The 27163-nt window shown below is 33.9% G+C and overlaps 1 protein-coding gene across 1 annotated transcript; it reads right to left on the minus strand.

Moving 5' to 3' along the window:
- Positions 1-206: 206 nt before the first annotated feature.
- LOC124365110 (mitochondrial fission 1 protein-like) lies at positions 207-26315 on the minus strand. Its single transcript, XM_046821053.1, has 4 exons — positions 26097-26315; positions 10106-10315; positions 4167-4272; positions 207-891 (listed from the first exon to the last, which is right to left on the minus strand). Exons 1-4 carry the CDS (start codon positions 26139-26141, stop codon positions 797-799), a joined length of 456 nt encoding a protein of 151 aa, XP_046677009.1. The 5' UTR covers positions 26142-26315; the 3' UTR covers positions 207-796.
- Positions 26316-27163: the final 848 nt, after the last annotated feature.

Consider the following 27163-nt stretch of genomic DNA (forward strand, 5'->3'; position numbering starts at 1 on the left):
CAAGTTGACTGCAGCAAAAGCCTTATAGCATGGTGTATTTTGAGATTCCTTATAATCACTCAGTATAGACCAGCAGTAAAGGTGTTAATTAAGATTAAACACTACTTTCATGTAAAAATGATAATTAAAAAATGTTTGTTTTTTATTTTGATTTGGGGTTCAATTCAAAAGGAAAAGGGTACTTTTGTAGAAGAAAATAAAATTGCTGTGCTTCAAAATATACTATTATTTATCTGTAATTAATGTACAATGTTTATACATCACACTAACATGCAGTAAGTTAGAATAACATCAAAACAACTCAGTGACTATAAATAAATCTAATTCATAAATACTTCAAATAATACACAATATCACATTATCAAGGAATTTTACAATGGCAAACTACAAAAACTCACTTGGTAACACTGTTAGCATACAGATATCGCACATGTGTGAAACACGAAACTGAAAAGGAACATAAATGGTAAAAAAACTACTTTTGTATTGATATTGATAAAATAAAAACAAGATAACTGAACCTAACTGACATCATTGACTCTGTGTACCTCTTCTATATAATAATTTATTAAAACACTCAACTTTAAAACATTTTCTTAGCAAGCACAATAAATAAAAAGTGAAACTATGTTCTTACTGTATAAAAATAATCCTGCTGTATCCCAGAATCATATAATAAAGATAAAACAGTTTAGGATTTGCCACTGTCACTTTATTCTGAAAAATACAAATGCAACCTAATTATTACAAATAATTATGGATAAAAACAGTGGATTTGGTATTTTTGAGATTCAGATTAGGATTTCCCCTTGGCGAGTGCTACTCCTAGTGCAACAAGGCCTCCCATGGCGAGAACAGCTGTACCTGCCAGTGCCATGCCCATCAGTCCTTCTGTAACAATTCAATAAGACATAACTCATTGTATTACTATGCAGAACTGTAATATAGAACTAAACAAATGTAATATAAATTGTATTGCACACATTAATAGTCTGTATTATTTGGTATAAGCACGATCCAAGAAGTAAAATTTAAAAAAATAACATTGATTTATTTTTGTAAAAATGCAATAGAAACAATTTGGGAATAAGCACAAAACTATTCCACAAGGCTGCATTAATTGTTGGAATTTTGGTATTATCTGTGGAGTCCACTATTATCAGTAAAGCAAAAAAGAGAAACATCCCATGAAATAATATCTAAATTCAAGCTCTGGTCACATAACCGCTTGTTAAATTTTGTTATTTATAATGCATATGTATGTATTTACTTACTTATATAGCCCGATAACAAATTGTAGATAGGAACAGAGTGACCTCATTCTAACTAACATTGCTTCCTTTTGGGAGGCAAAAAACAAGAACCGATCTTCATAATAACATGCAATTTTCACAGTAAGTCTAACAACATCTATTCTTAATAATGTAATTTTTTTAGAGTCCCGTTAAAAAAAACACTTTCAAAAATAGAGACATCCTGAAAATACAAAAGTACCTGTTGTCTTTAATTCAATGCTCCCTTTTCAATAAACTCTTTTCATTTAAGAAAACTCTATGTTCATTGGTTATAAGGAATATATCTGATACCTTCAGCTAATATAGACTTCCTAAAATGTGCATTTACTGATATGTAATGAGATCAGATCTGTTAAAAAAATGTATGATCGTTTCAGATATCCTAAAAATAGCCTCACTAAACTATACATCTTAGCCAATGTGATTCTTAAACTGCAAAGGCTCCTTGGAAAGCTGTCATCATCTTTCTTGGAATATGGGGAGTTTGAGATGCCCCTCTGACCCTTAGTAAAAGGGTTACTGGAACACCCATGTTTCCTACCTGTTGTTAAGTCTTCTAAAGTTCAATTTATAACTGCTCCAGAATTTCAGTGAATACTCATTGTTAATTTTGTTCATCACTCGTGTTGAAGTGCATTGCAATTGCTCTATGTCTTCAATGGTTTCCTGCGCATTCTTGAATTCAGCAAACAACAAGAAAACCATTGCTCTTACAAGGTGTCTTTTGTAAGCCTTGTTAACCAAGTCAAGCAGCTTAAATGTATTTTAGATGAGGTAATAGTAAGATTTAATTGTATAACACTGCTACTACAACAAATTTATTTCTGATGTTTTGTGCTACCCAGCTTTTGTAACACAAGCGATGTTCACTACGTCAGAACTCAGTTGCTACTGATCCCTGACCCCAATCACCAATCCTGCCATCAGAATGTTGTTGGTGATCGGACAAACCCTCTATAATCTTCCCATTTTATAAGATCTTATACCACAGGCAAGTCCCTTAACCCACTGAGTGACAAGGGTGTCATCTTATATCAGAATACTATTTATTATTCTAAACTGTTAAATTATGCGTAAGAATTGAAAACCAGAAGTAGCCAACTGAAAATAGTGTAAAATATTTTTTATGGTAAATATTAAGATCAGCGACTACCGCTCCAATCGCCGTAATTTTTGCATACTAACACAGGTTAACGTAATTTCACCGAAAAAAATAGTCCCGATTATCACTAACATATAAAAACCAGTTTTTCGGCAGTACAATGTTGGCAATACAAAACACATAAATAACAAGATTTTCGACTATCAAACTAAAAACAATGGCCGACCATGGTTGTTTTGATGAGTTGACAGTAGTCACGTGACAAACAGGAAAGTTTCCGATTGGCCGGGAGAATCACGTGACCTATAGGACGGCTTCGATTGACCGCCAGACGTAAACAAACAAACCCATATGGACAAGGAATAATTAGTGAAGTTATTGACATGGCGTGCGATGGTTCTGGTCACACGCTAAAAAGACCCTAGCTTCCCTATTCAAAACTCAGATCACGCGATGCTTGCCCGCTGTGCAGCGCTTTGCGCTGCTTGCTCTTTTAGAAAAAAAATTAACTCGAGCTTGCAAAGTCCAAGCCCAGATCACGCCATGGCTGCTTACACACACAAAACTCAGACAGAACTAACGCAGGTTTCATTACAGGCAAAAGATAAGCGGCGCACATTTATCACTGATAAGATAAGACGACTTTATACTAGAAGTAATACCTGGACTACTGCCCTACGAACTAATAACACCACAAAAACAAATAAATGCACTGTCAGTCAGGTTTTTTTTTTAATTTTATTTTTTTTCAAATTTTTTGGGGGGGGGGGGGTAACGGCTACGGCGATAATCGGGACTATTTTTTTTTGGTGAAATTACGTTAACCTGTGTTTGTATGCAAAAAATTACGGCGATCGGAGCGGTAGTCGCTGATCTTAAGATTTACCTTTTTTATTAGTCAGAATTTGTTGGCATTTGTCTAAAACTGTGATCACAACACTGTGATACCAATAAATATAAACAGAACTTTCACTTTTTAGATGAATATGTTTTGAAAACATGAAAGTTTTAAGCATTTTTGTTTTTGAAATATTTACAATGTAAGTCCTGTTCTAGGTGGTTTAATATTCTAGTCTCGTCTCACGTTGTGAAAGTTAAACTTAGTAAATAATTAATGTACTTAAGATAGTTATTGACTCTCCACATCAAATATTGTTAGTTTAAAATAATGTACATTTAGAGTTATACTCACGTTTAATTTTTTGGCCTAACTCCTTGTAGACCATCCTCCATTGGATGTGAAGAGTCAATAATTACCTTGAAAACTATTTCTTAAGTCCAGTATTCATTTACTAAGTTTAACTTTCACAACTTGAGCCAAGACAAGAATATTACACCACTTACCTACATTGTAAATGTATCAAAATTTAAACCAGCTTAATTTTTTAAAGAGTAAACCTTTGCAGGTAATAAATAAAAACATAAAAGGAAATGTAAGAATTTTTTAAAAAGAGAGGGAGAAATAGTTTTGAGTGACCTCTATCGCCTACACCACAAATAAACCTTACAGTTGACTTTTAAGATATGAATGGCCTTTGAACATGGTTTAAGCTACTCAACAATAATATCTGTTTTTGGGTCATTATAGATAAGATGGCGTTCATATGTTCCCCTCATTGTGATGGACAGTAGCAAGCTAATGTTCAAAAGGTTTCTCACTAGTGTTTTTATAGATGGGCAACAACCCATACTGTACGAATATGCATGTTAAAGTTAAAACACAAAACCACACTGATGCTTAAGTCTACATTTGATGTGTACAAAATTACCTTTTTCCATTCTCTTTTTAATGGTAGCTTCCAACGCCTGGACTTGTGCATTTGCTGGCTCCAAATTCAGAAATGATCGAACATAGTTTAAAGCTTTGGAATATTCCTGCAATAATAAAACAAAATAATACATATTTAACACTCAATATGGTTGTGTTCACTCCTGTACTTAATAATTATCTGGAATTTTAAAGCATTTTATAAAACTTATATTACCTCTGCCAATAAACCAATACATGACTTTATAATAAATAGATGTTTTCAGAAAATGTAAATATAATAAAATATTGGCAAAATCCAAATATAATAATATATTTTGTAGTTTTATAACTGCATTATATAATAATAATAAGTAAATAAACAAAGTACTATGGGTAAAAGAAATTAAATACTGAATAAAGTTCACAAAAGAAAACAAATTTTACGACTATCGAAAATATATACAGTTTTAATCTAATATATCTTCTAGATAAAAATTTCTATTGTGCGAATGTTTTTACTAAATGCAAAATGTATCTACTTTTAGTCATTTCTAAACTTTTTGTTATTTTGAGTTAAAAATTAAAAGTTATTTATCATGTAAATCCCCCCCAATATACAACTACTTATTAAACCTAATTGTTTTTGGAAAATTAAATTATTTTTTACTGTGTATTATAAGATTCAAGATCTTTATTGGCCATTAAATAACATTTTCAGTTACAATAGACTTTGTCATGAAAAACATTTGATATAATTTAAATGCCTAATTTGGTTACATTAACCAGCTGTATTTCGTAACAGATCAAACGTGTTGCACTTCATGTACTCGTCAACAGAGTAGTAAAAAGCTTTTGTCTTAAGCCAAGTTGAAATCCTTAGTTTAAACTTATTAATTGGTAGTTCTCTTATAATTAATGGTAGTTTGTTGAATAATCTAGTCTGTTGGGAATTGTAACTATTATAGGTCTGAGTTAGTCTTACTTGAGGTGCTACAAGATTATAATAAAATCTAGTGTTGTAATCATGTACTAACTCATGAGAGATAAAGGCAGTACCGCATTTCCCTATAGGCCCACTAGGCCCAGGCCTAGGGCGCAAAATTTTAGGGGGCGCATAAATTTTAAAGCACACAAAAGAAAAAAGTTGCGGTGGCGGGTGGTGTTGGCGCTCGGCGGAGCGGGTGGCCAAGGTCAACTAGGTCCGGGGTGCGACGTTGACTCATTCATTGGTTCATTGCTTTTATTTATTCAAAACACTCCTATATATATATATATATATATATATATATATATATATATATACTATTGTAATTATATTTCATCAAAATTACGTAATTAAGAAATTTACTGGATTTCTACGTCAGTGTAATCAGAGTCCTCTGGGGGGGGGGGGGGGCGCTCTTTGGTCTGTAGGCCTAGGGGCGCCGAATTTGTAAATGCGGCCCTGGATAAAGGTGTTGATATTTTCTCTAACATACATTAAATTCTGATATATGTAAATACAAGCAAGTCATTATTTTGGAATTATAATGCAGGACTCTTGATTAGAAGGATCTGCCATTAACCTGATTGCCTTTTTTGCCACACAAAAACTTTTTGTAGGCACTAGAGTTGCCTCATAGACGGGTACCATAACAAAGGTGTATATGGAACAGTCCACAGTAAGTCATTAACAATACTTCAAAATTAACACAATACTTAAGTTTACATAGGAGAAAGATTACTCTAGAACGTTTTTTACAGACACCTCCCACATGTGGCCTCCAGCTAAGTTTACTTTCGAGTACAATCCCCAAGAGCTTAACAGGTTTAATGTAGTTATCGTCTAAATCTAAATTATTATTGCATGTAAAAATTATGTTTTGAATCTTATTTTCATTTATAATAAGATTGTTGGCTTAATACCAATCTTTAGCTTGTTGAAGAGCATTCATTAATTGTACATTAAGTTGCTACACATTAAAATTAGAACAAAGAAGAGTTGTATCATCTGCATAAAGTACAACAGACATGGATGAAAAATTAATATGAAAATCATTAATAAAGACTAAAAACAAAAAAGGACCAAGTACAGAACCTTGGGGAACACCTGCTACCATCTTCTGATACTGTGACAAAACATTGTTTACAGTAACCATTTGCATTCTATTTATTAGGTAACTTTGAATCAACTTTAATGCTTTGTTCCTTACACCATAGAAATTAAGTTTTTCAAACATAATAGAGTGAGTAACAACATCATAAGCCTTTGCCATGTCTATAATGGTAGAACCAATTACCTGTTTGTCTTCTGGACCCCATAGAATTGAATTTACTAGACATTCTATAGCCTTAGCAGTAAAGTGATTTGGCCTAAATCCAAATTGGTTCTTTTACAGTAAATTGTTTTCCATAAAATACTTATATAATTGCTTAAACATACGGGTTTCTATAATTTTGCTAAGGGTTGGTACATTAGTAATAGGTCTATAGTTCTCGGGCATTTCTTTTTGGCCTTTTTTGTGACATACTTGAAGTACAGTATTGAGTATATACTGTTTCAAGTCTGTTATCTCATTATCAAAAGAATTTCTTGAACTATATTTTTTGTACATATTTGCTATTAAATAAAGGATCTTATTCTGTAAATGCGCCTTTTTTGTGGATTTGGGTTTCATCGACTACAGGGCTCTCTCCCATGGGTTTCTAAAATTACAATGAATCATACGAGAGTATTTTAGTGTTTAAATTAAAACACCTGGTTATGTAATGTTGAAGATGGAGGTTATAACTTATTGGTTTAAAAACTGTAATCAACATTAAAAACTTTTTATTTTGTGAGGCCTTTTGATAGTAAGGCTCACAAATCAAAACACACTTAACACGCACACTAAACACACTTGGTTATTTGTCACACTTCAATACTTCACAAAAGTAAATGAAAACACGATGTTGGCAGTGAAAGTGTTAAAAATGATTAGTCATTATTTCAATTATTCTTTAGTTGAATAAAAGCAAATTTCTCATATGACTTTTGGATGTCTAGTATCCATAGTCAACATGCGAATATATGTTCCCACTGGGATTTTTTAGAAAAATAATAAAAATGAATTGAAATAGATCTCATCCGATATCCCATTAAAAAAAAATCACTCTACCATTATTGGAACTACCTACAATAAAACTCCATGTGAGATTATGTTGCTATTAACCCTACAACCAACAGGCTGTTTTCAGGTGATTTGCATGGTATTTGTATAAAATCCATAAAAAATCTTTTTTAAATGTTAATCTATGTATATGCAGTATAATTTTGTTCACAATGAACTGTAGATCACTTTGATATATAACACTTATGGTAAGTTAAAATGGAAATTCTTATAAAAAAAAGGGGGGATGTACCTAGAAAAGGTAGTTGCGTGAACAAATTTAAAATTCTATGATGGCAAAAACATCTCATACTTAGTCTTGGTGTATAAACTAGAAATAGTACACAGAATTAATTTTTATTAACCTTTTGGACGCTAATGTCCGACTGAACGGACGTCAAAGTTTAGCCGAGAAACACCAACAACCGATCAACCAGATTGTCAAGGCCTGGGCGAATTTGACTAATGGCTTATTTATCAGCCGTTCGGAGAAAATAATCTGTTAAAAGTTATTTATGAACTTGAAAAAGTTTTTTCAACCTGTTTTAGACTATTTTTGAAATCTGTAATCAATATAAATGTCGGTAGTACTAATGACCTTGACACAGCTGTTTCTTTTTGTGGTTTCTATGCAACTGTGTTACCCGTTATTGTTTGTCTTTTTTGCTAAAGATGTTTGAAATTGTAACTGGTGTTTGGGTGTGTGTGTTGTAGACTACAGCCCAAGGTGGAAAAAAAACAAGATATTTTTGTAAAAACTGCAAAAGGTGTGTGACGTAAACACAACTGCATGTTAAAACAAAAAACAATGAACTATCTACATTTTTCAAGTTGCCATTTAATGTATATAAAAAAAGTCTATTCCAAAAAATTTACCTATACGAGCCAAGAAGCAATGTATAGACTTCTTAAATTACATACAAACATTAAGCAACACTTCTTAAACATTTAAATTACCCAGACAAAATTTAAAAGAATCAAATAAACAAACCAAAACATCCACAAAGTAGCTTCAATTATAAAACACAAACAAAGTTTAATACACAATTTTTTCCTGGACTACACAAAATTAACGGTTTTATGAACATTGCCCATAATGTTTTACTATCATCTTCAGATATCCAAAATTTTATGGCTAAAGCTCCTAGAGTAATATTTAAAAAACCTCCAAATTTGAAAAAACAATCTTGTCCAACCTAAACTACACCAACCCGTTACTAATGGATGTGAACCATGCAACAAACCATGTTGCGGTTCATGCATAATTATGAAAAACTCTAGGGAATTCAAAAGTAGCGTAACTGGTATAACACATGTACCATCATTCGTAAAGTAAACTGTGACTCTATGAATGTCATTTATCAAATTCATTGTACATTTTGTAACAATCAGTACATTGGACAAACATCTAACCACCTTAAGAGTCAGAATAACAGGGCACAGATTTGATATTTTTCATAAAATACAAGAAGCCATTGGCCAAACATGCTGCTGAGCACAAAAAAGACAAAATTGAAGATTGTTATGATCTTAAAGGAATTAACAAGGTCTTCCCTTGTCCTGAAGAAAATTTATATAGGTTAAAATTAAAAAATTCTTGAACAAGCCCATCAGTTACTTCTAAAATCTAAATACCCAAATGGTTTAAATTTAAGATGAAATTAACTTTTCCAAATTTCCTTCTGTGCTATTAATGATATAACAGCAGGGTCTTTGAATGTTTTAGTTACTTATTTATATTTTTGGTTATTTTCTTCTTGTTGTTTTTCTTATTCTTTTTATATTTTTATTTTGCTTTCTCAAGATGTGGGTATAAAATTCCATGAAATACAGAAGCGTTATATCTTTGTTTTTTATTTAAATAAGTGAAATACTATATATATTTATAGCTATAAAATATAACTATAAATAGTAAAAACCTAATAAATTTACTAGTAGAAGAACTAGACTACAAAAAAAAAAACGTCAAAATTAAAACCGTATTATTGCACAAAACACATCACAAAATATATTAGTAAGTAGTCACTGCAGTCAGTTCAACACATAATAAACACTATTTAAGCATACTTATACTTTATTTTCAAAACTGAACAATAACCACAGCAAGAACCAGGCTTGTTCGAGCTAAACTGTTACGAACATGACTACATTTCAAATACATTTTGAATTGTATATTTGTGATGATGCAATTGACATAGAGAAATAAAGCATTACAGTGTTCAGCATTTATTTCCCGGCCCCACCAGTATATAAATCATATCGACATTCACCTGGTAAATGTACCACAGGTGACGAGAGAGAACGAAGTAAAACAACGGGTGTTCCGTTGATTGCCAGTAAAGACAAGAAATAAGCCACAGAAACCCCGCTGATTGTCAGCTGTTGGGTTAATAATTAAATACTATTTTATTTAATGCTCTATAATATGTATTCACACTCATAAGTTTTACTACAGTGTATGCAATGTTCATAATTAAACTATAACACTGTAGATTCAAAACTCACAGTTAATTACTGTACCACATGCAATTCATAATTATAAATTAAACTAACTTTGATAGTAATCATTGTTCTCTGATTTGAAAAAATTCCATGCTTCCTTCATGAATTGTTTAGTTTAACATAGCAAGATATACATTGCTGAAGCTTATTACTTATTGGAGTTCTTTAATTAATTAAAAAACAATCACTCCAATAATATTTTTGTGAGGCCTTTCGTTTTCAAAGAAAACATTATCAGTCCCACAACTGAAATTTAAGTGGTTATAATATTATACTATTGCAATATTTGTTACCAAGTACACATTTTAGATTGAATGACATAACTTACCTTTATTCTAGCATTCCCAATTGCCAAATAATACAAATAGTCACGTCTTTCATCTCCTTGGTTGTCCTGGTAAAGGTCTTCCAAAAGTAAGATTCCTTTTCTAATGTCTGCAGGATATTTACTACGCACCAGACACCAAGCATAATTGAACTGAGCTGATGTAGTTACTTGGCTTTTATAAAGTTGTTCATGATATTCACGTTCGAATTTCTGAAATCCAAGAGCCAATTATAATTAAGAAACTTGAGGTAGGTATTTGATTAGGAACAAAAAAACAAACACACACACACACACACATATTTTGATATATGTATTGTTAATTATTATATACATATAGATGTTAAAGTAAGTGACGTTCAATAGTAGGTTAGTACTATGAAGTACTAGTAAGTTTTTAATATGAAACTCACACAAAATCAATTTAAACGTCACAGAAAATGCATGACATTTTAAAGTGCGACTGTGGAAAGTATTTTATTACATTTAATTGTGAAATTGAAGTGGTTAAATGTGAGAAAAATATATTTTGAGGGTTAGAATAAGCTAACAGTATATGCAAGAAACTGTGCACAATTTTATTGTACATTAGGAACAGCTGGCTACTGTCTCCAAGCAAAAAGTACAATAACTTAGTGCTGGCAGGACAATTGCTATGCCAATGACATTTTGTATCCATGTTGTACTTTATTCTAGCTTTTATCTGGTAGGAATAATAAATTATTATGAAAATCTGACACTAATAGACTAGTACTTAACACATTGAGTGTGGCGCGCGGGAGTTTCCCGCGCTTTTGCACCCTTGATTGTTTACAACTCAGTCTGTGGTTAGCATTGCTTGGTGTTTGTTTCGCGGCCGCAGCACTGTGTATCGGCTATAACCTCACTTTTGTGCAGTTTTCAGTTTCCGAGTAGCGCCTTTCGTTTAGTTTTGATCGTGTGCTTCGTAATTTACTTAGTTTGGGGTGTTGTTCTTAGTTAATAACACATTTTATTTTATTGTGTTAGGGTTTTAAAAATTTTAATAAATGGCTGCTTCGACCTCTAGACAAAATAATGACACTGCTAACTCTAGTGACAGTGAAGCAGACATAAGTGAGGACAGCGACTATGACCTGAGTGGAGATGAAAGTGACAATTTGGATGAAGATAATGACCATCTCAACCCTTCGTGGTCTCCCTTTACACATAAGGACTTCGCTGTATACCATTTACAGCAGGTTCAAAGTACCAGTACCTGGTAACAACAAGCCAATAGATTGGTTTACTCTGGTACTTGATGATATTTTCCTAGAGAATATTGTTCGAGAATCGAACATATATGCATTTGAAGTGTATGGTAAGCAAAATCTTGGGGAACACTCAAGAATAAACAAATGGCAAGATTTGACTGTTCCCAGAATTAAAGGTATTTATAGGTTTACTACTGCATATGGGAACCATCAGACTGAACCGTTCCCAGGACTACTGGAAGACATCCAGATTATTTGATATTAAATGTTTCAGAGATCAAATGAGCAGAGATAGATTTTTGCTCATTCTTAGATGTCTGCATTTCTCAAGAAATGTAGAAGGAGAGGGCAAAGATGACAGATTGAAAAAAATTAGCATTTTGGTTAGCTATTTTCAATCAAAAAATGGACGATTTATATTATCCATGCAGGGAACTTTCCCTTGATGAGGGTTATGGTGCTGTGGAGAGGGCGTTTTGCTCTTTCGACAGTATATCAAGGGGAAGCGCCACAAATATGGCGTAAAGTTGTACTCCCTTTGTGAGCCTCAGGGCCTTGTGATTAGGTTTGCAGTGTATTCTGGTAGTGAAGGTGAGTTAGGGGGCAAAGGCCACGCCTCTAAGTGGTTATGCACCTAATGAGAGGGAAACTTGATTGTAGGCCATTCGTTATATATGGATAACTACTATAATAGTGTTGCTCTTGCCTCCAAGTTTGTTTAGCAAATGAAACATACTGTACTGGCACCCTCAGACTCGACAGGAAGCATGTTCCAGCTGACGTCAAGACAGCTAAGCTGCAGGTGGGGGAGACAATACAATGATACGCTGAAGGAGTCATGGTGGCCAAATGGAGGGACAAGCGGATAGTGTCATATCTATCTACTGAACATGAAAACAACATTGTGCTAACATCTAATCGACGTAATGTGCAACGAGAAAAAGTCCATGGCTATTGTCCCAGTACAATGCCAACATGAAGGGGGTAGATAGGAGTGACCAAATGCTCGCCTACTACCCCAGGGACCATAATCTGTACGTTGGTACAAGAAGATTTTCATACATCTTCTACAAATGATAATGGTAAATGCCTACAAGTTTTACAATGTTGCAAATGACACCAATACTATGCAACTTGTATGATTTTCGCTTACAGGTTATTGATGCTCTGTTACCTCCCAAAACAACAAGCTCCTCCAGTGCGGCATCCACGCAACCCGGCTGCAACGTTCTTTCAAAGACCACTGCGCTTGACAAGAAAGCACGACTTCTAGGACAAAGATGCCGTCAGTGTCTAAAGGAAGGAAGGCGCAAAGAAACTGTGTACATGTGTGCGCAATGTCCTGGCGAACCGCCACTGTGTGCGTTGGGTTGCTACGACAAGTACCATGCGCAGCTTCAAGAAATAAGTGTCAAAAGAGGATGTTGGGTGATTTTGTAAATATGTATATAAAACAAATACTTTGTTTTTTTCCTAAATAGTTATAGGGTATAAATATAAACACTAATGGCCACTGATTTCTAACATTCTTTTTGTGGTAAATGACATAACGACATGGTATGTGCTCGCTCAGTGCTTGGCGCGGGAATTCCCGCTCAACTTTAACGACGTCATCAATTGCTTTCCAATTGCGACTTCATAAACACAACTGGACATCATATTTCAACTATAAACAGCCAAAGGTACACCACATTCACGCATAAATAAACTATTTTAAAATATTCATATCTTGCACTAATGCTAAGCGCGGGAAAACCCGCTTATAATAATGACGTCATAAAAATGTATAAATTTTGTTATGAACCATTTTTTATTGTTATACGTTTAGTTTCTGAGGGCCAAACTTAAAGATTTTTCAGTTAGATGATTTCAGCTTCTTGCAAAAATTTCCTAAAAAACTATACAGCAGTCAATGTGTTAAAAAGTTATAAAATTTTTTTTGCACAAATAAAAGTTAAATTTTTCAGAATATCATTTCTGATTTAGTTAATACAATTACATTCTGGAATTTCAAAATTATTTACTGTAGGCCTTCTTGTAATGTACCAGAGAGAGGGTTAACTGTAGAACTGGCTAAAGACTCATGGCGAGTCCTTTATATGTGTTCCCTCATTGGCAAAAGACTCTGCATGTATTTTGAAAATCGTTTAAAATATTGAATTTTTTCGGAAACTACATACAGCTTATGATGTAATTTACGTTGCACTCAAAAAGATATACTAAATATATTAGTATAAGATGTTTGAGGCTTACATAAACAAACAACTTATGAAATTTTAAACTTTATCAACTTTAGTAAACAATCACAATCAATCATTGTGGCCACAACAATGATGAAACTTCATATTTGAAGTTTAATTATTGAAGTTGATAATTTATAAAGTTTTATGTTAGTACCAATGTGTTCTATATCTCTTTGAATACAATGTATTAATCTGTTCTTTGCTGCAGCTTTGTCTTTCGAAATACAGGTTTTATTCTTAAGTGAGTTTCTATTATGACGAAAGGCTTGTATAGAATCTTTAGTTTTTTATTGTTCTAAGGATACTTATATCATTTTATATTGAAGTTATTGTTTTATTTTAAACTAGAACAAATTCTATATTAGACTAATCTGATATTTTAGTGTTTGTTTATATAAGTTGTATAGTTTGCAAGTTGCCATGTACAAGGTAATATCAAATTCTTTGGTCACAAAAATGGGGGTTCAGTTGAAAGGGAATATCTATCTACACATGTTATACCACAAATCAGTGGTACAGGTCTGAGTACCTTATATACCTGATAAGCGGACCCGGTTTTTTATATCGAAGAATGTAATCATCGATACCTAATATTCAAATCTCTAACTCTAGACTATCAATCGATATAAAAGTGTATATATTCCTAAATAACAATCATATGTTTTAAATTAATATATGAATGTATTATTTACAGTGATCAAACAAATTATTATAACCAGAATTAGGAAAACTGAAGACGACCATATTTGCTCCTCTCACAGTTACAGTTGTTTCTTTCCCACAAATTTCACACAATGGGTTTTTCGGTATGAGTCCATGTTGAAGCCACGAAAAAACATGTCTCATCATCTTTCAAAGCAATTTCAAGTAGTAATTTTAGTAGTAATTTCTAAAATTGACTGCAATTTTTAATAAACAAATTTTACTTATGTATAATTGATATATTACCTTACGTGTGTATTGTTTGAAAGTGTTTACAGTTGTTGATATAGGTTATTTAAGTTAATTATTGTTCAAAATAATTAATCAGTATCGATTGATTATATCGATGGTTATAATTAAGTAATATCATTTGCCAATTTTGATATAAAAAAACTGGGTCCGCTTATCATACCCTACCCATCTGGAGGCCGCTATTTTTGGACAGATTTTCCTTATCGGGGGACCAAAATATCTGCAGTAATAATAAGAACAAACAAACAAACATGGCAGACTGACTACAGTCTTAGTATAGTGAATTCCAGTGAAAGTAATGTTATAAGTGGTAATTATTCAACAAACATCACTAAACTTGTGCACAAACCTTAACTGGAACAACCGTAAGTCTACTCACCAATTAAACTCCACCAAGGAACTTAAATTTACAACAAAAACTTAAGAAAAGTAAAATCTGACCTACTTCACAATGGAAGCATATTAATAACTTTTTATCATTTTTATAAAGAACTTCTCAAGAATTTACTAAGTGAAATATTAACTCAATCAAAAAGTTCTTAGTAGTCTGAGTTGTTGATAAAAACTGACAAGTCTAATTTATAATTCAAACTAACCTAAATGACCAACAAGTGACGTGACAAGAGTTGGCCAATTCACAAGTGCTGAGTCTCCAACTCATCACCACCTGTGACAGTTGCTAGTGTGTCAACTCGGACTGGGAGCAGTAACCCGCTGCTGCTGAGTCTGCAGTCCCACAACTGACCTCACACACTAGTCAACACTGCTGTATACTACCATCTCACTCTCAATGCTTGTCTAGATTATTCTACTTGACACGGTACTTGATTAAACCTGACAATCAAATAAAATTATACATTCCTTCTGACACACTTCTACTTTGAAGAACTGACTCTGTTATATTAAATAAGAGACTGACTCACTGTTAAATTATTTGCCTCTCACAAACTCTGTTTTACATTACACCAACCTGAATAAATATTTATCACTTTATTAACCCAGTCTTAACTTGACTTAGATTTGAAATGCCAACAAAGTATTCTTGTGGCTCTTGTACTGTAGGAGTTAAATTCTCAGGAATAAAATGTTCTGGACCCTGCAATATGTGGTATCACGCTGGATGTCAGAATATACTTGAAAAAACCCTCAAAAAATGGACTAATACAGAAATTAATGTGTGGAAATGCAGTAACTGTAAAACATTAGATCAAGACACCTCAAATTTTGACACTACGGCCAATGAAGCAGGCACTCATCAATCTTACTTCCTCGCAGATAAGCAACTACCAAGCACTTCCCACATCCTTGACCATAAAACTGACCACACCTCAAACAAACCAGTCATTAATAATGAATTCACTTCCTTGACACAAGTAACAATTGATGAAGTTCAAGGAAAAATTAAAAACTTGGAAGATGATGTCCTTGAAACTTCACTTACCTTAGCTGCTGAGGTAGGAAATGCCTTGCTGGCCGAAAATGGAAAACTAAAACAAGACCTAAATAATTTAAAATTCAAAAATGTCCAACTATGACAACAGATCACAGACCTAAAAAATACAGTGAAATTGAATATGAAATGAAAATTAAAGATTTGGAAAATGAAAAAGACGCACCAATCAATAGAAATTTGGCCTTAACTGAAACTCTAAATCAAATTGAACATCAGCTCACCAAAGAGAAACAATTTCAAATAGAATTAGTCAAAACTTTTGAGGAGCAGGACCGGGAGAAGGAAAAAATTATTTTAAATTATGAAAAAGAAATTAAAAAACTTCAAGATGAACTTAAAAAACAGAAAACTAATTATATTGATCAAGTTTATCCAAAACAAGCCTTAACAACTGTAAAAACACTCAGGAACACAAACCGATACCTCAGAGTCCAGCACTCTATCACCTATGACTACACCCCTCCTTCTTGAGCTGACAAAAATGAAGGTCCGCTAAGACCACATAGAACACCTTCTCAACTCTTTTCAAGAACAACTGCATGATATAAAAAGTAACCCAGCGACAGTGACCCCCGCTACTACAAAAAGGCTGAGTTATAGTTACTGCAATTCCCCCAAAGTCACAAAAAAGAATGCAAGCCGAGGAAAAAATCATTTCAGTGTATCTCTGCAAGTGGCAAAAGCTCAAGCAATCACACATCATAATGACAAGAAAGAAACTAAAGGGTCATACAATCACTCCACGGGGAGGGTCCACAAAATCCAAATCACTACTGGAATTTCATCTACAACGGCAGTTGCCACATCTCCGCCAATCTCTGCAAAATTTTGAGAGCCCAGTGAATGCATAGAAGAGTTTTTCAACAAACACTACAAAATAATAAACAAAAAATACTATGAGGGACAACTAATTCAAAGAGGCAACTCATATTCGATTTTGTATATTTCAAAACACTACACTCTGAGCAACAACCAGGAAACTCAAACATCAAATTTGCAAATACTTCGGATGATATGACACTTAATGCCAACATAGCACATGCCACAGACAAGGAGAAGAGAGCACATCTGTCACAGAAACAACAGCTAACACCAACACAAGTAATTTTTTTGACCTGCGACACAGAAAAGAAAAGAAATTCAAAACAAGGACTTTCTGGAACACGACTTATCAAATAACCTACCTCTCTTCACCTGGAAAAATACAGTGTAGAAATGGTATGTGAGGTAACTCGAATAACAATAAAAATAAGCAATAAAATAGACTTACATATACTGGGCTATTATAGACCACCAAATGCCAATATTGAGACAACACTCCAAGTTTTAGATGACACTATAACAGAAGTACATACAAACAACTCCTACATCATTGTCACAGGAGATATCAACATTGATAACCTTACCAATAACAGAGAACGAGCTTCACTAAATGAACTGTTGGCCTTACATGATCTTAGGAGACTTGCCCTGCCACCAATGAGAGTTACACCTACCTCTAACTCCTCTATTGACATCTGCACTAACCACCCTCCAGGTAAACTAAATGTAGAAGTCTGTAACACTGGTCTCTCAGATCATACCGGTCAATACTGCACAGCTAGTCTTCCTAAAATACTTGACTACTCAACATCTTCAACGTATAGGGATACAAGCCCAAGGAATCTTAAACAACCTAAAACACCTCTTAGCCACAGAAACTTGGGAAAATGTGACACAATCAAACTACACTGGTGACGCTTATGACAATTTCCTTATCATCTTTACTAGGGCCTTAGATGTTGCCTGTCCATTCAAAACCAAGAAACAACATCACTCTAAAAGGAATACATACCACAACGAAGAAGCCTTGAGCTTACGGAAAGAATTTATTAAAGCGCAGGACAAGTTCAATCTCACAGGAAGAATAGAAGATAAGACTGAAGCAAACCGGAAGAAAAAAGCTTATGATCTAAAACTCAGAGAGCTTAAAAAGGAGGCCAATGCAGACTATATAAATCAAGCTAACAATAAAACCAAAGCAATCTGGGAAATTATAAATAGAGAAAGAGCTGCTAAAAACCAAACAACACCAGGCCTGACTCATTTAAAAATTGATAAAGTAGAAGAAACAGATTCAAATAAAATCGCTAACCACCTTAACACCTTCTTTGTTAATATTGCTGACAACACCATAAAACAACAACAAATATCAAATGACAACATAGTATATAATCCACTGTACAACATAGAAACCATAATGACAGAGATGACCCCCACCACAGTTATGGAGATTAAACAAACAATCCACTCACTAGCAAGTAAAACCTCCTCTGGGTTGGACAAAATGTCTTCAAAAATCATAAAATTTTGCGAGGCTGAACTCTTAAGACCAATACACCACATCACTAACCTATCCTTTATGCAAGGCAGATTCCCGAAAAACCTAAAACTGGCCAAAATATATCCTAAATATAAACAAGGAAATAAAGATGAAGCCACAATCTACCGTCCCATCTCACTACTACCGACTGTATCTAAACTAATAGAAAAAATAACTATCTAGACTCCTCACTCACCTGCAAGCCAATAATCTCCTGTCAAATAAACAGCATGGTTTCAGAAAAGGAAGATCTACATTAACTGCAATAATGGACCTTGTTGAATTTATTATAGACAACCTAGAAGAAGGCAACACCATCACCAGTATCTTTCTAGACCTGAGTAAAGTTTTTGACTGTCTTGGCCATAACCTAATCCTAGCCAAACTACAATCTCTTGGCATTCAACAGTCAGCTCTAATATGGTTTGAGAGTTACTTGAGTGAAAGATACCAAGTTGTGGAGGTCAAACAGAGAAGAAATGGAGACACCTGCACTGTCAGGTCTGGAGGGCTACCAGTGACTCGAGGTGTTCCCCAAGGCTCCGTCCTAGGGCCAATCCTATATATTTTATTCACAAATGACTTGCCAACTTTCTTGGAAAACTACACAAATTCTATTATGTATGCAGACGATACTGTTCTGCTATCTGCCCAAAAGGATGTTGAACAGCTGGAAATAAACTCCTACATCTCATTTAATATGGCCCAACAATATTGCAGATACAATGATCTAGTATTAAACAGCTCCAAGACTAAGCAAATCACTATAGGAACTAATAAAAACTAGGTGTCCGAACTCCCTGACCTCCAAGAAGCAGAAGACATGAATTATTTAGGAATAACAATACAATAAATAATAAGTTAACTTGGACAAATCACATTGACAATTTATGCCTAAAGCTAAATTCATCTCTATATGCCTTACGACGAACCCATGCAACTAGCAACCTTGAATCCACTAAACTATAGTACTATGCGCTATTTGAAAGTCATCTTAGGTATGGAATAGCAGCATGGGGAAGCACAACAAAATTCAACCTTTCAAAAGTCCTCAAAATCCAAAAGAAATCAATGGGCAACCTAGGACCTAGAGAAAGTTGTAGGACTACATTTAAAGAATTGAAAATACTTACAGTAACATCCCTTTACATAATAGAAACAATATTGTATTGCCAAACAAGAGACCTTCCTTGAAATGGTGATCTCCATGAGCATAATACAAGACATGGTCAAAACTTCCCACTACCTCTTCACAGAACAACCTTATTTGAGAAAAAACCTACCTACGCTGGGAAGAAAATCTTTAATGCTCTGCCAGAAGAAATCAAGAATAATCTAGATAATCTCAAGAAAATGAAGACAGCAATGAAGAACTGGCTGCTGTAGAGAACTATCTATACAATAGAGGAATTCTACTCTTGGAGGCAACTCAATCAAGACCACTAATACTCTATAATAAGACTTAACAACTATGTACATCTTATTTTCATTGATGCTACTTGTAATCTTAAAGATTACCAATAAAGAATCTCTGATTTCTGAACAGGCTTTATTTAACCTATTTTGAAATTTACAAGTCATTACGACTAACAATTATTGTATTCTGCTTCCCATCAGGAAGTAGTCGGCAAGAATTGAGTTGACTGCATCACCACATGTTTTCTATTGATAAAAAAATGTTACTCTTCAGTTCGAGGTAATCAACTCCCAGAAACGAAGATCATGATAAATTTATAAATTAATCCAGCGAAAAACAATCAATGAAAACAAACACTAAAAAAAGATGAAGTAATGAAAGATGATTCATAAGCCCAGGCCTGCTCGTCTAGCGTATTTGGAGACAATTTGGCGACAGGAAGTATGATTTATCAAGTATTTTTTTGAATCATTATGAAACAAGGAAAGTAGGCTACTAATAACACATAATGAAGTTTATTTTGGCCCCAATAAGGAAATATTTTTCAAAAATAGTGGCCTCCAAATAATACTAAAGTACCAAAAATAAAGTTGAGAGCAAATATTAAAGCCAAACTATGTCTATATATTATATATATATATATATATATATATATATACATATATATATATATATATATATATATATATATATATATATATATATATATAGTATGAAGTTTATTTTGGCCCCAACAAGGAAATATTTTTCAAAAATAGTGGCCTCCAAATAATACTAAAGTACCAAAAATAAAGTTGAGAGCAAATATTAAAGCCAAACTATGTCTATGTCTATATATATATATATATATACACAAGGTCCAATCAAAAATTATCCGACCTCGTCGTGTATTGCGGCTTCTGCTGCCAATAATGAAATAAGATTTGTTGCGACAATAGTTCCTACTATGATAAGGAAAGGTACAAAGTCTTATCTTGATCCCCCGACTGGTTCGCCAGAGACGGGTCAGTATGTACTGATAAGTCAAGTGCGCGTATCGGTTTTCTCTAACTGTGAAGATGATGGAAAAAGTGGAATAACGTTATTGCATTATATTTTGCGTGAAACTCGGAGAAAAACAAAGTGAGACCATTCGGAAAATTCAGCTAGCATTCGAAAATGAGGCAATGAGTGTTACGCAGATTAAAGAGTGGTATAACCGTTTCAAAAGTGGTCGAACCTCGGCAGAAAGTGACGCGTGTTCGGGGCCGACCAAAAACAAGTCGAACTCCGGAAATCATCGAGAGAGCAAAAGTTTTGATCTGTGAAAATCGTTGAATGACTGTGGAGGAAGTAAGTACTGAGTTAGATGTCAGTTTCGGATCAGCTGAAGCAATTTTAACGGATGACTTGGGATTGCGCCGGGTTAGCCTCAAAATTTGTGCCAAAATTGCTGACAGACGAGCAGAAGCAACGGCGATTGGATGTTGCCGAGGACATGCTGCAATGTTTTGAGGATGATGCGGACTTTTTGACATCGATAATAACTGGAGACGACAGTTGGGTCTATGGATATGACCCTGAGACCAAATTTCAGTCATCACAATGGCAGTCTCCCCAGGATCCTCGGCCAAAAAAAGCAAGGCAAGTTCGAAGCAATGTCAAAGTGATGCTTACTGTTTTTTTCGACCACCGTGGAGTTGTGCACCATAAATATGCCCCTGAGGGTCAAACTGTGAATGCACAGTACTATTTAAGTGTCCAACGTCGTCTCCGAGATGCGATTCGCCGCAAAAGACCTGACTTGTGAGCGTCTCAAAATTGGCGGCTACACCACGACAATGCGCCAGCTCATTCAAACTTTTTTGGCGAAACACGGCACTCCGCAAGTTCCTCAGCCTCCGTACTCTCCAGATATGGCTCCATGCGATTTTTGGCTCTTCCCCCACCTCAAAAAACCATTGAAAGGCACTAGATTTGAAAGTCGAGAAGCAATTATGAAAAAAAAAAACGACGGCTGATCTCATGGCGATGCCGAAAAGTGATTTTCAAGACTGCTTCCAGAAGTGGAAACGTCGCTGGAATCGTTGTGTTGCTTCTCAGGGTGCTTATTTTGAAGAAAATTAACACCAGCTTTTTTCAGGTAACTTCAGTTTTACGTTGCACCAAAAGGTAGGATACTTTTTGATTGGACCTTGTATATAAAAGGCTATTGCCATTTATACAGTTTAATGTAAATAAAAGTAGTTTGACAGGTATTTGGTCTGCCGATCATATGTTAGTTTGCTTATTTAAACGCATTTTATGTGACAGATACGGCCAAATACAAAATAATTGAATCGGAAAAAGTAAGCGCTAAGTGGTGTAATGGTAGCACATTCACCCGGCAAGTGAGAGATCCGGGTTCGACTCCCGGCGGAACAAGTACTTTTTGCGATTCAATGTTTATTGAAATTAAATAAGGCTATTGCCATTTATACAGTTTAATGTAAATAAAAGTCGTTTGACAGGTATTTGGTCTGCCGATCATATGTTAGTTTGCTTATTTAAACGCATATGTGACAGATACGGCCAAATACAAAATAATTGAATCGAAAAAAGTAAGCGCTCCGTGGTGTAATGGTAGCACATTCACCCGGCAAGTGAGAGAGATCCGGGTTCGACTCCCGGCGGAACAAGTACTTTTTGCGATTCAATGTTTATTGAAATTAAATAAGGCTATTGCCATTTATACAGTTTAATGTAAATAAAGTCGTTTGACAGGTATTTGGTCTGCCGATCATATGTTAGTTTGCTTATTTAAACGCATATGTGACAGATACGGCCAAATACAAAGTAATTGAATTGGAAAAAGTAAGCGCTCTGTGGCGTAATGGTAGCACATTCACCCGGCAAGTGGGAGATCCGGGTTCGACTAGCAAGTACTTTTTGCGATTCAATGTTTATTGAAATTAAATAAGGCTATTGCCATTTATACAGTTTAATGTAAATAAAAGTCGTTTGACAGGTATTTGGTCTGCCGATCATATGTTATGTATGTCTTTGAATTATATCAAACGCAGATGATCATATGTTAGTTTGAGATATGTGACAGATACGGCCAAATACAAAATAATTGAATCGGAAAAAGTAAGCGCTCTGTGGTGTAATGGTAGCACATTCACCCGGCAAGTGAGTGATCCGGGTTCGACTCCCGGCGGAGCAAGTACTTTTTGCGATTCAATGTTTATTGAAATTAAATAAGGCTATTGCTATTTATACAGTTTAATGTAAATAAAAGTCGTTTGACAGGTATTTGGTCTGCCGATTATATGTTAGTTTGCTTATTTAAACGCATATGTGACAGATACGGCCAAATACAAAATAATTATATTGAAGTTTATTGAAATTATATATAAAATGCAATTGACTTTTGGTTGCAGTATAATGAGCAGCCTTTACCACAATCAAATAATTGATATTTATTACTATGTAAACTACCAAAACCAAAATGTTAAACTGAATTACATTATAAGCATTTAAAATTAAGGTATAACTTAGTTGTCATTTTATATCTAAAAAGGAAATAATTTAATGAAAAATAAAAATCTATCTAGGCTATGTGTATTTATTAAATGTTAAAAACAAAGCAGTCTAACATTTAAGTTACTTTTTATTATTTTGAAGTATAAAAGTTCTGACAGCTTGTATCTTGTAGTAACAACACAAATAATGCATGTCCATCGACATTTTAGTTGTGGCCACTACTCAAATAACATACAAATGATTTTACTTTGTTTAAATTAATTTTGGACAATATTGTTAATTAATACATTAAAAGAGCTGACAATAATTAATTTTAAATAACTATAATTGTAGTATGGTTTTTTACTCAATAGTTTACTTATTCCTAATTTATAATTAGACTCCCTGATTCAATTGTGGTGGTGGCCACTTACTATACTGCAGCCTAACTTTTTACTGCGTTCAATAGGTTAAATTTGGAACATTTTAGAAATTAAGCGATATTGTTTTTATTGTAAGAAATTTAACCTCTGATTCAGCAGTAAAAATAAATTATGAATTTATTCACTAAAACCATCATAATTTCTGTCAACCAACTGATTTAAATGGTAATTATCATATTAACCGCCGGGGCGGAAAAATACGAGTTTTGCGTTCTTAACTTATTGGAATCGTCCTATATAAAAAAAAGTATAAGGTTTGATGGGGTGGAAATGAGAAATAACGAAGTTCTAGAAAATAAAAAATTAAATAACTTTCCAGTAATATCTCCATGTTCTACATCCACGTCTAGCGTCACGTGACCTTTTGTGGCCAATGATTGAACCTCGTGATGACGTCATCGGTTGCGCCGCCATCTTTGCAAACGTAAATGAGAAATTACAGAAATGAGCAGAATTTTGATCAAAATTAATAATGTTTTTCTTAATTTCGAGAAAAAAATTAATTACGAGTGCCTCCGGCCATCAGCGCGGGCTTCGGCAGCACCTTCGGTGCTGCCCCGCGCTGATGTCAATAAAAGAAAAACATCCCTCGAGATAGTACCTATCAGTAAAATATAAAATTCTAGAGGGGCTGATCAAAAATATAAATTGAAATGTAATGCAAAGGCAATTATGTAAAGTTTAAAAACTAAATAAATCATTAAAAACTCAAATATATAGATGGATATTAACAGAGAACACTTACCATTAGTGTGTTGGCGGATATAGCTAAACAGCAGCAACAAAAAAGTGGTCTATCACAACGAAACGACACAGTCTCCCGGTTTAAAAACACCACTCGACCGCACGACGAACAAATACACTCATTTTTTAAAAATGCCCTGTTCTATTAAAAAAGAGATAATTTCGTTTCGGTTAAAACGTAAGCTCTTTACGTGCCCTACGAAACACTCCGACACACACAATTCACTAGGGTTGGTTGAACTAGTGGATGGTTGATTCATCATTGTAAACTCACTCACTCAATCCGACCTACTGAACACGATATCTTGTGTAGAACTGACCTATGCCCCGGACAACTCAGATAACAGGTATGCTATCAGGCTGCTATCAGTCCCGGCCGCAGATAATATTCAAGTAAACAGATTATCCAGACACAGCACACAAACTGAACATTAAAACATTAGAAACTTTACCACTTATCAATATACCCCCTAAAATCATGTTATTTGTCATTTGCACCCCATAGTACTATATATATTTTTTGTTCAGGAGGGTGAGCAGAATACGTTGGTAACGTCAAATTCGTGATTTGCCGCCCCGGCGTTTAATCTTACTGGTACCATTTAAATGTTCAATTTAAAATGTATAAATAATTATGATGATAATAGATGGCCTGTTGAAATTTTACAAGAAAATTGACACTTTTTGGTGAAATGTTACTAATATTTAGTTTACCTATTATTATTAAATTACATAAATATTGTTTATCATTCTTATAAATATAGCTTAAGTTTTTGATACCTTTTGTATGTAAGTTAATAACTTTTTAATACAAAATTTTTTCCAACGGGGTAAACTTGGAATTTTAGTTCAAACAACAAACTCTTTTTCATTCTACACATAAGAAGTGTGTCTAGACGATAACAAAAAATATAATTAGGAAATAATATGAAAGGGCAATTTTTTCTGAATAAAATAGGATGAAAAATGATTAAGCATAAGAACTGTATTTTTCTTAATTATAGCTGGCAGAGACATCAAAAACACCTTGCTTGTCAGTTCTAGGATTTAATATCCACACTAAATAGGCTACAAGGTTTTGTCAAATAGGGTAAATTGCATTTAGGCCTACTACAGTAATGGGAATGCTAAATGAAAAACAAAATAGTTGCTAATCAGAATCAACATTTGGAAATACCTAGGTTGCAAGAGTTCAGTAGTTTGTTTATTCTATTCTTATCAAGGCCTACATAAAATCATTCTGTCATGAAAAATAACCATGATGCTATGAAGATGACTCATGGTTTGAAAGCAATTTGTAACCATTATCACTATTGCACCATTGACTAAAATGGTACAATCAGTTCAAGAGCAAGATTTGGCCAAACATAAATCTTGAATGAATATTGCTTATTTGTGTTAGTTAATCAAATCTTAGAATTGGTAACTATAAATCATTTAGACAAATAAAACAAATATTCATGTATGGACACGTATTATGAGTTAAGACTACCAATAAAATAGATTTAAAATATGCCTACAACAGTTAGCCTAAAATTATTAAACTGAGGAAAAAGATTGATAGCCATTAAATAGTTTATAATAGCCATAAACGATTTGCTGCGTTATATTAATGTTCAAAAGACAAACTACTGATCTGTAATTTGACATAGTAACAACATACCTTTAGATCTTCACTTGAAACAACTTCGTCTAGAACCTCTTCCATATTTCTTTTTCAATCTATAATACCCAACATAGAATACAAATTTTATATTACTAATTAACACTTTTTTTAAATAAATTAGTTATTAACAAATACAATTATTTTCACCTAGTTAAAACAAGACTGATCACTGATCAACCTAAAAGCAGAACAACTGTATTATGCTGTTAACATTTCAACGAAGACAGCTGGAGCTTCTGGTGGAAAAAAGCATTGTACTTTTTCATCCAATCACAACTCATCCACATAAAAATGAAGCACTGACCACAGAATCATTCCAACAAAAAAGCTTGGACACAACATGGAGTATCCGACGATTTCATTTAATATTTTATAACAAAATTAGTAATTTTTATTACATATATAGATGCAACCACCACAACAGAAAAATACTATTACCATTAAAGCGAATAAATTTGGCGACTGGAGATTTTGTTTTAGAAATGAAAGTCGGTAAAGCTCTGTTCGGTGACGCGTAGTTAAGCGTTATGCAAATACTAAAGCTTATGTTAAGAATCATAGTGTATTTGGATCACCTAGTATTTACCTAATTTATATGAATACAATTTAATAGGTATCCTAGGGGGGGTTTTACATTATTGTCTGAGTATATCGCATGTTTTACATTTTTGATACCGTAGTATATGTATAATATCTGTTTCTTTTGTATGTCGCATTATAGCGCGCAACCACAACATTTCATGTGGCAACAGATTTTGCATTTTATGCCAACATCTCTACGTCACGCTATCCGTCCGGCCGGCCGTGTGCTCCTCACCTATTTATCACAATTAATTGGATTACAAGCCTGGAGATAGAAGCGATGCAAAGAACTACAGACCAATCACTATAATTTCTGCCGTTGTTAAAGTATTCGAGAGTGTCGTATTGGATCACCTATACTTCAACCTCAAGAAACATATTTCGGTGGATCAACATGGGTTTATGCGGGGTCGCTGAATTGTGTCTAACCTTTTAGTCTTCCAGAACTGTGTTATGTATTCATTTAACGATTCACGCCGAGT

Source organism: Homalodisca vitripennis, chromosome 6 (genome assembly GCF_021130785.1).
Source record: "Homalodisca vitripennis isolate AUS2020 chromosome 6, UT_GWSS_2.1, whole genome shotgun sequence".
Lineage (NCBI taxonomy): Eukaryota > Metazoa > Arthropoda > Insecta > Hemiptera > Cicadellidae > Homalodisca > Homalodisca vitripennis.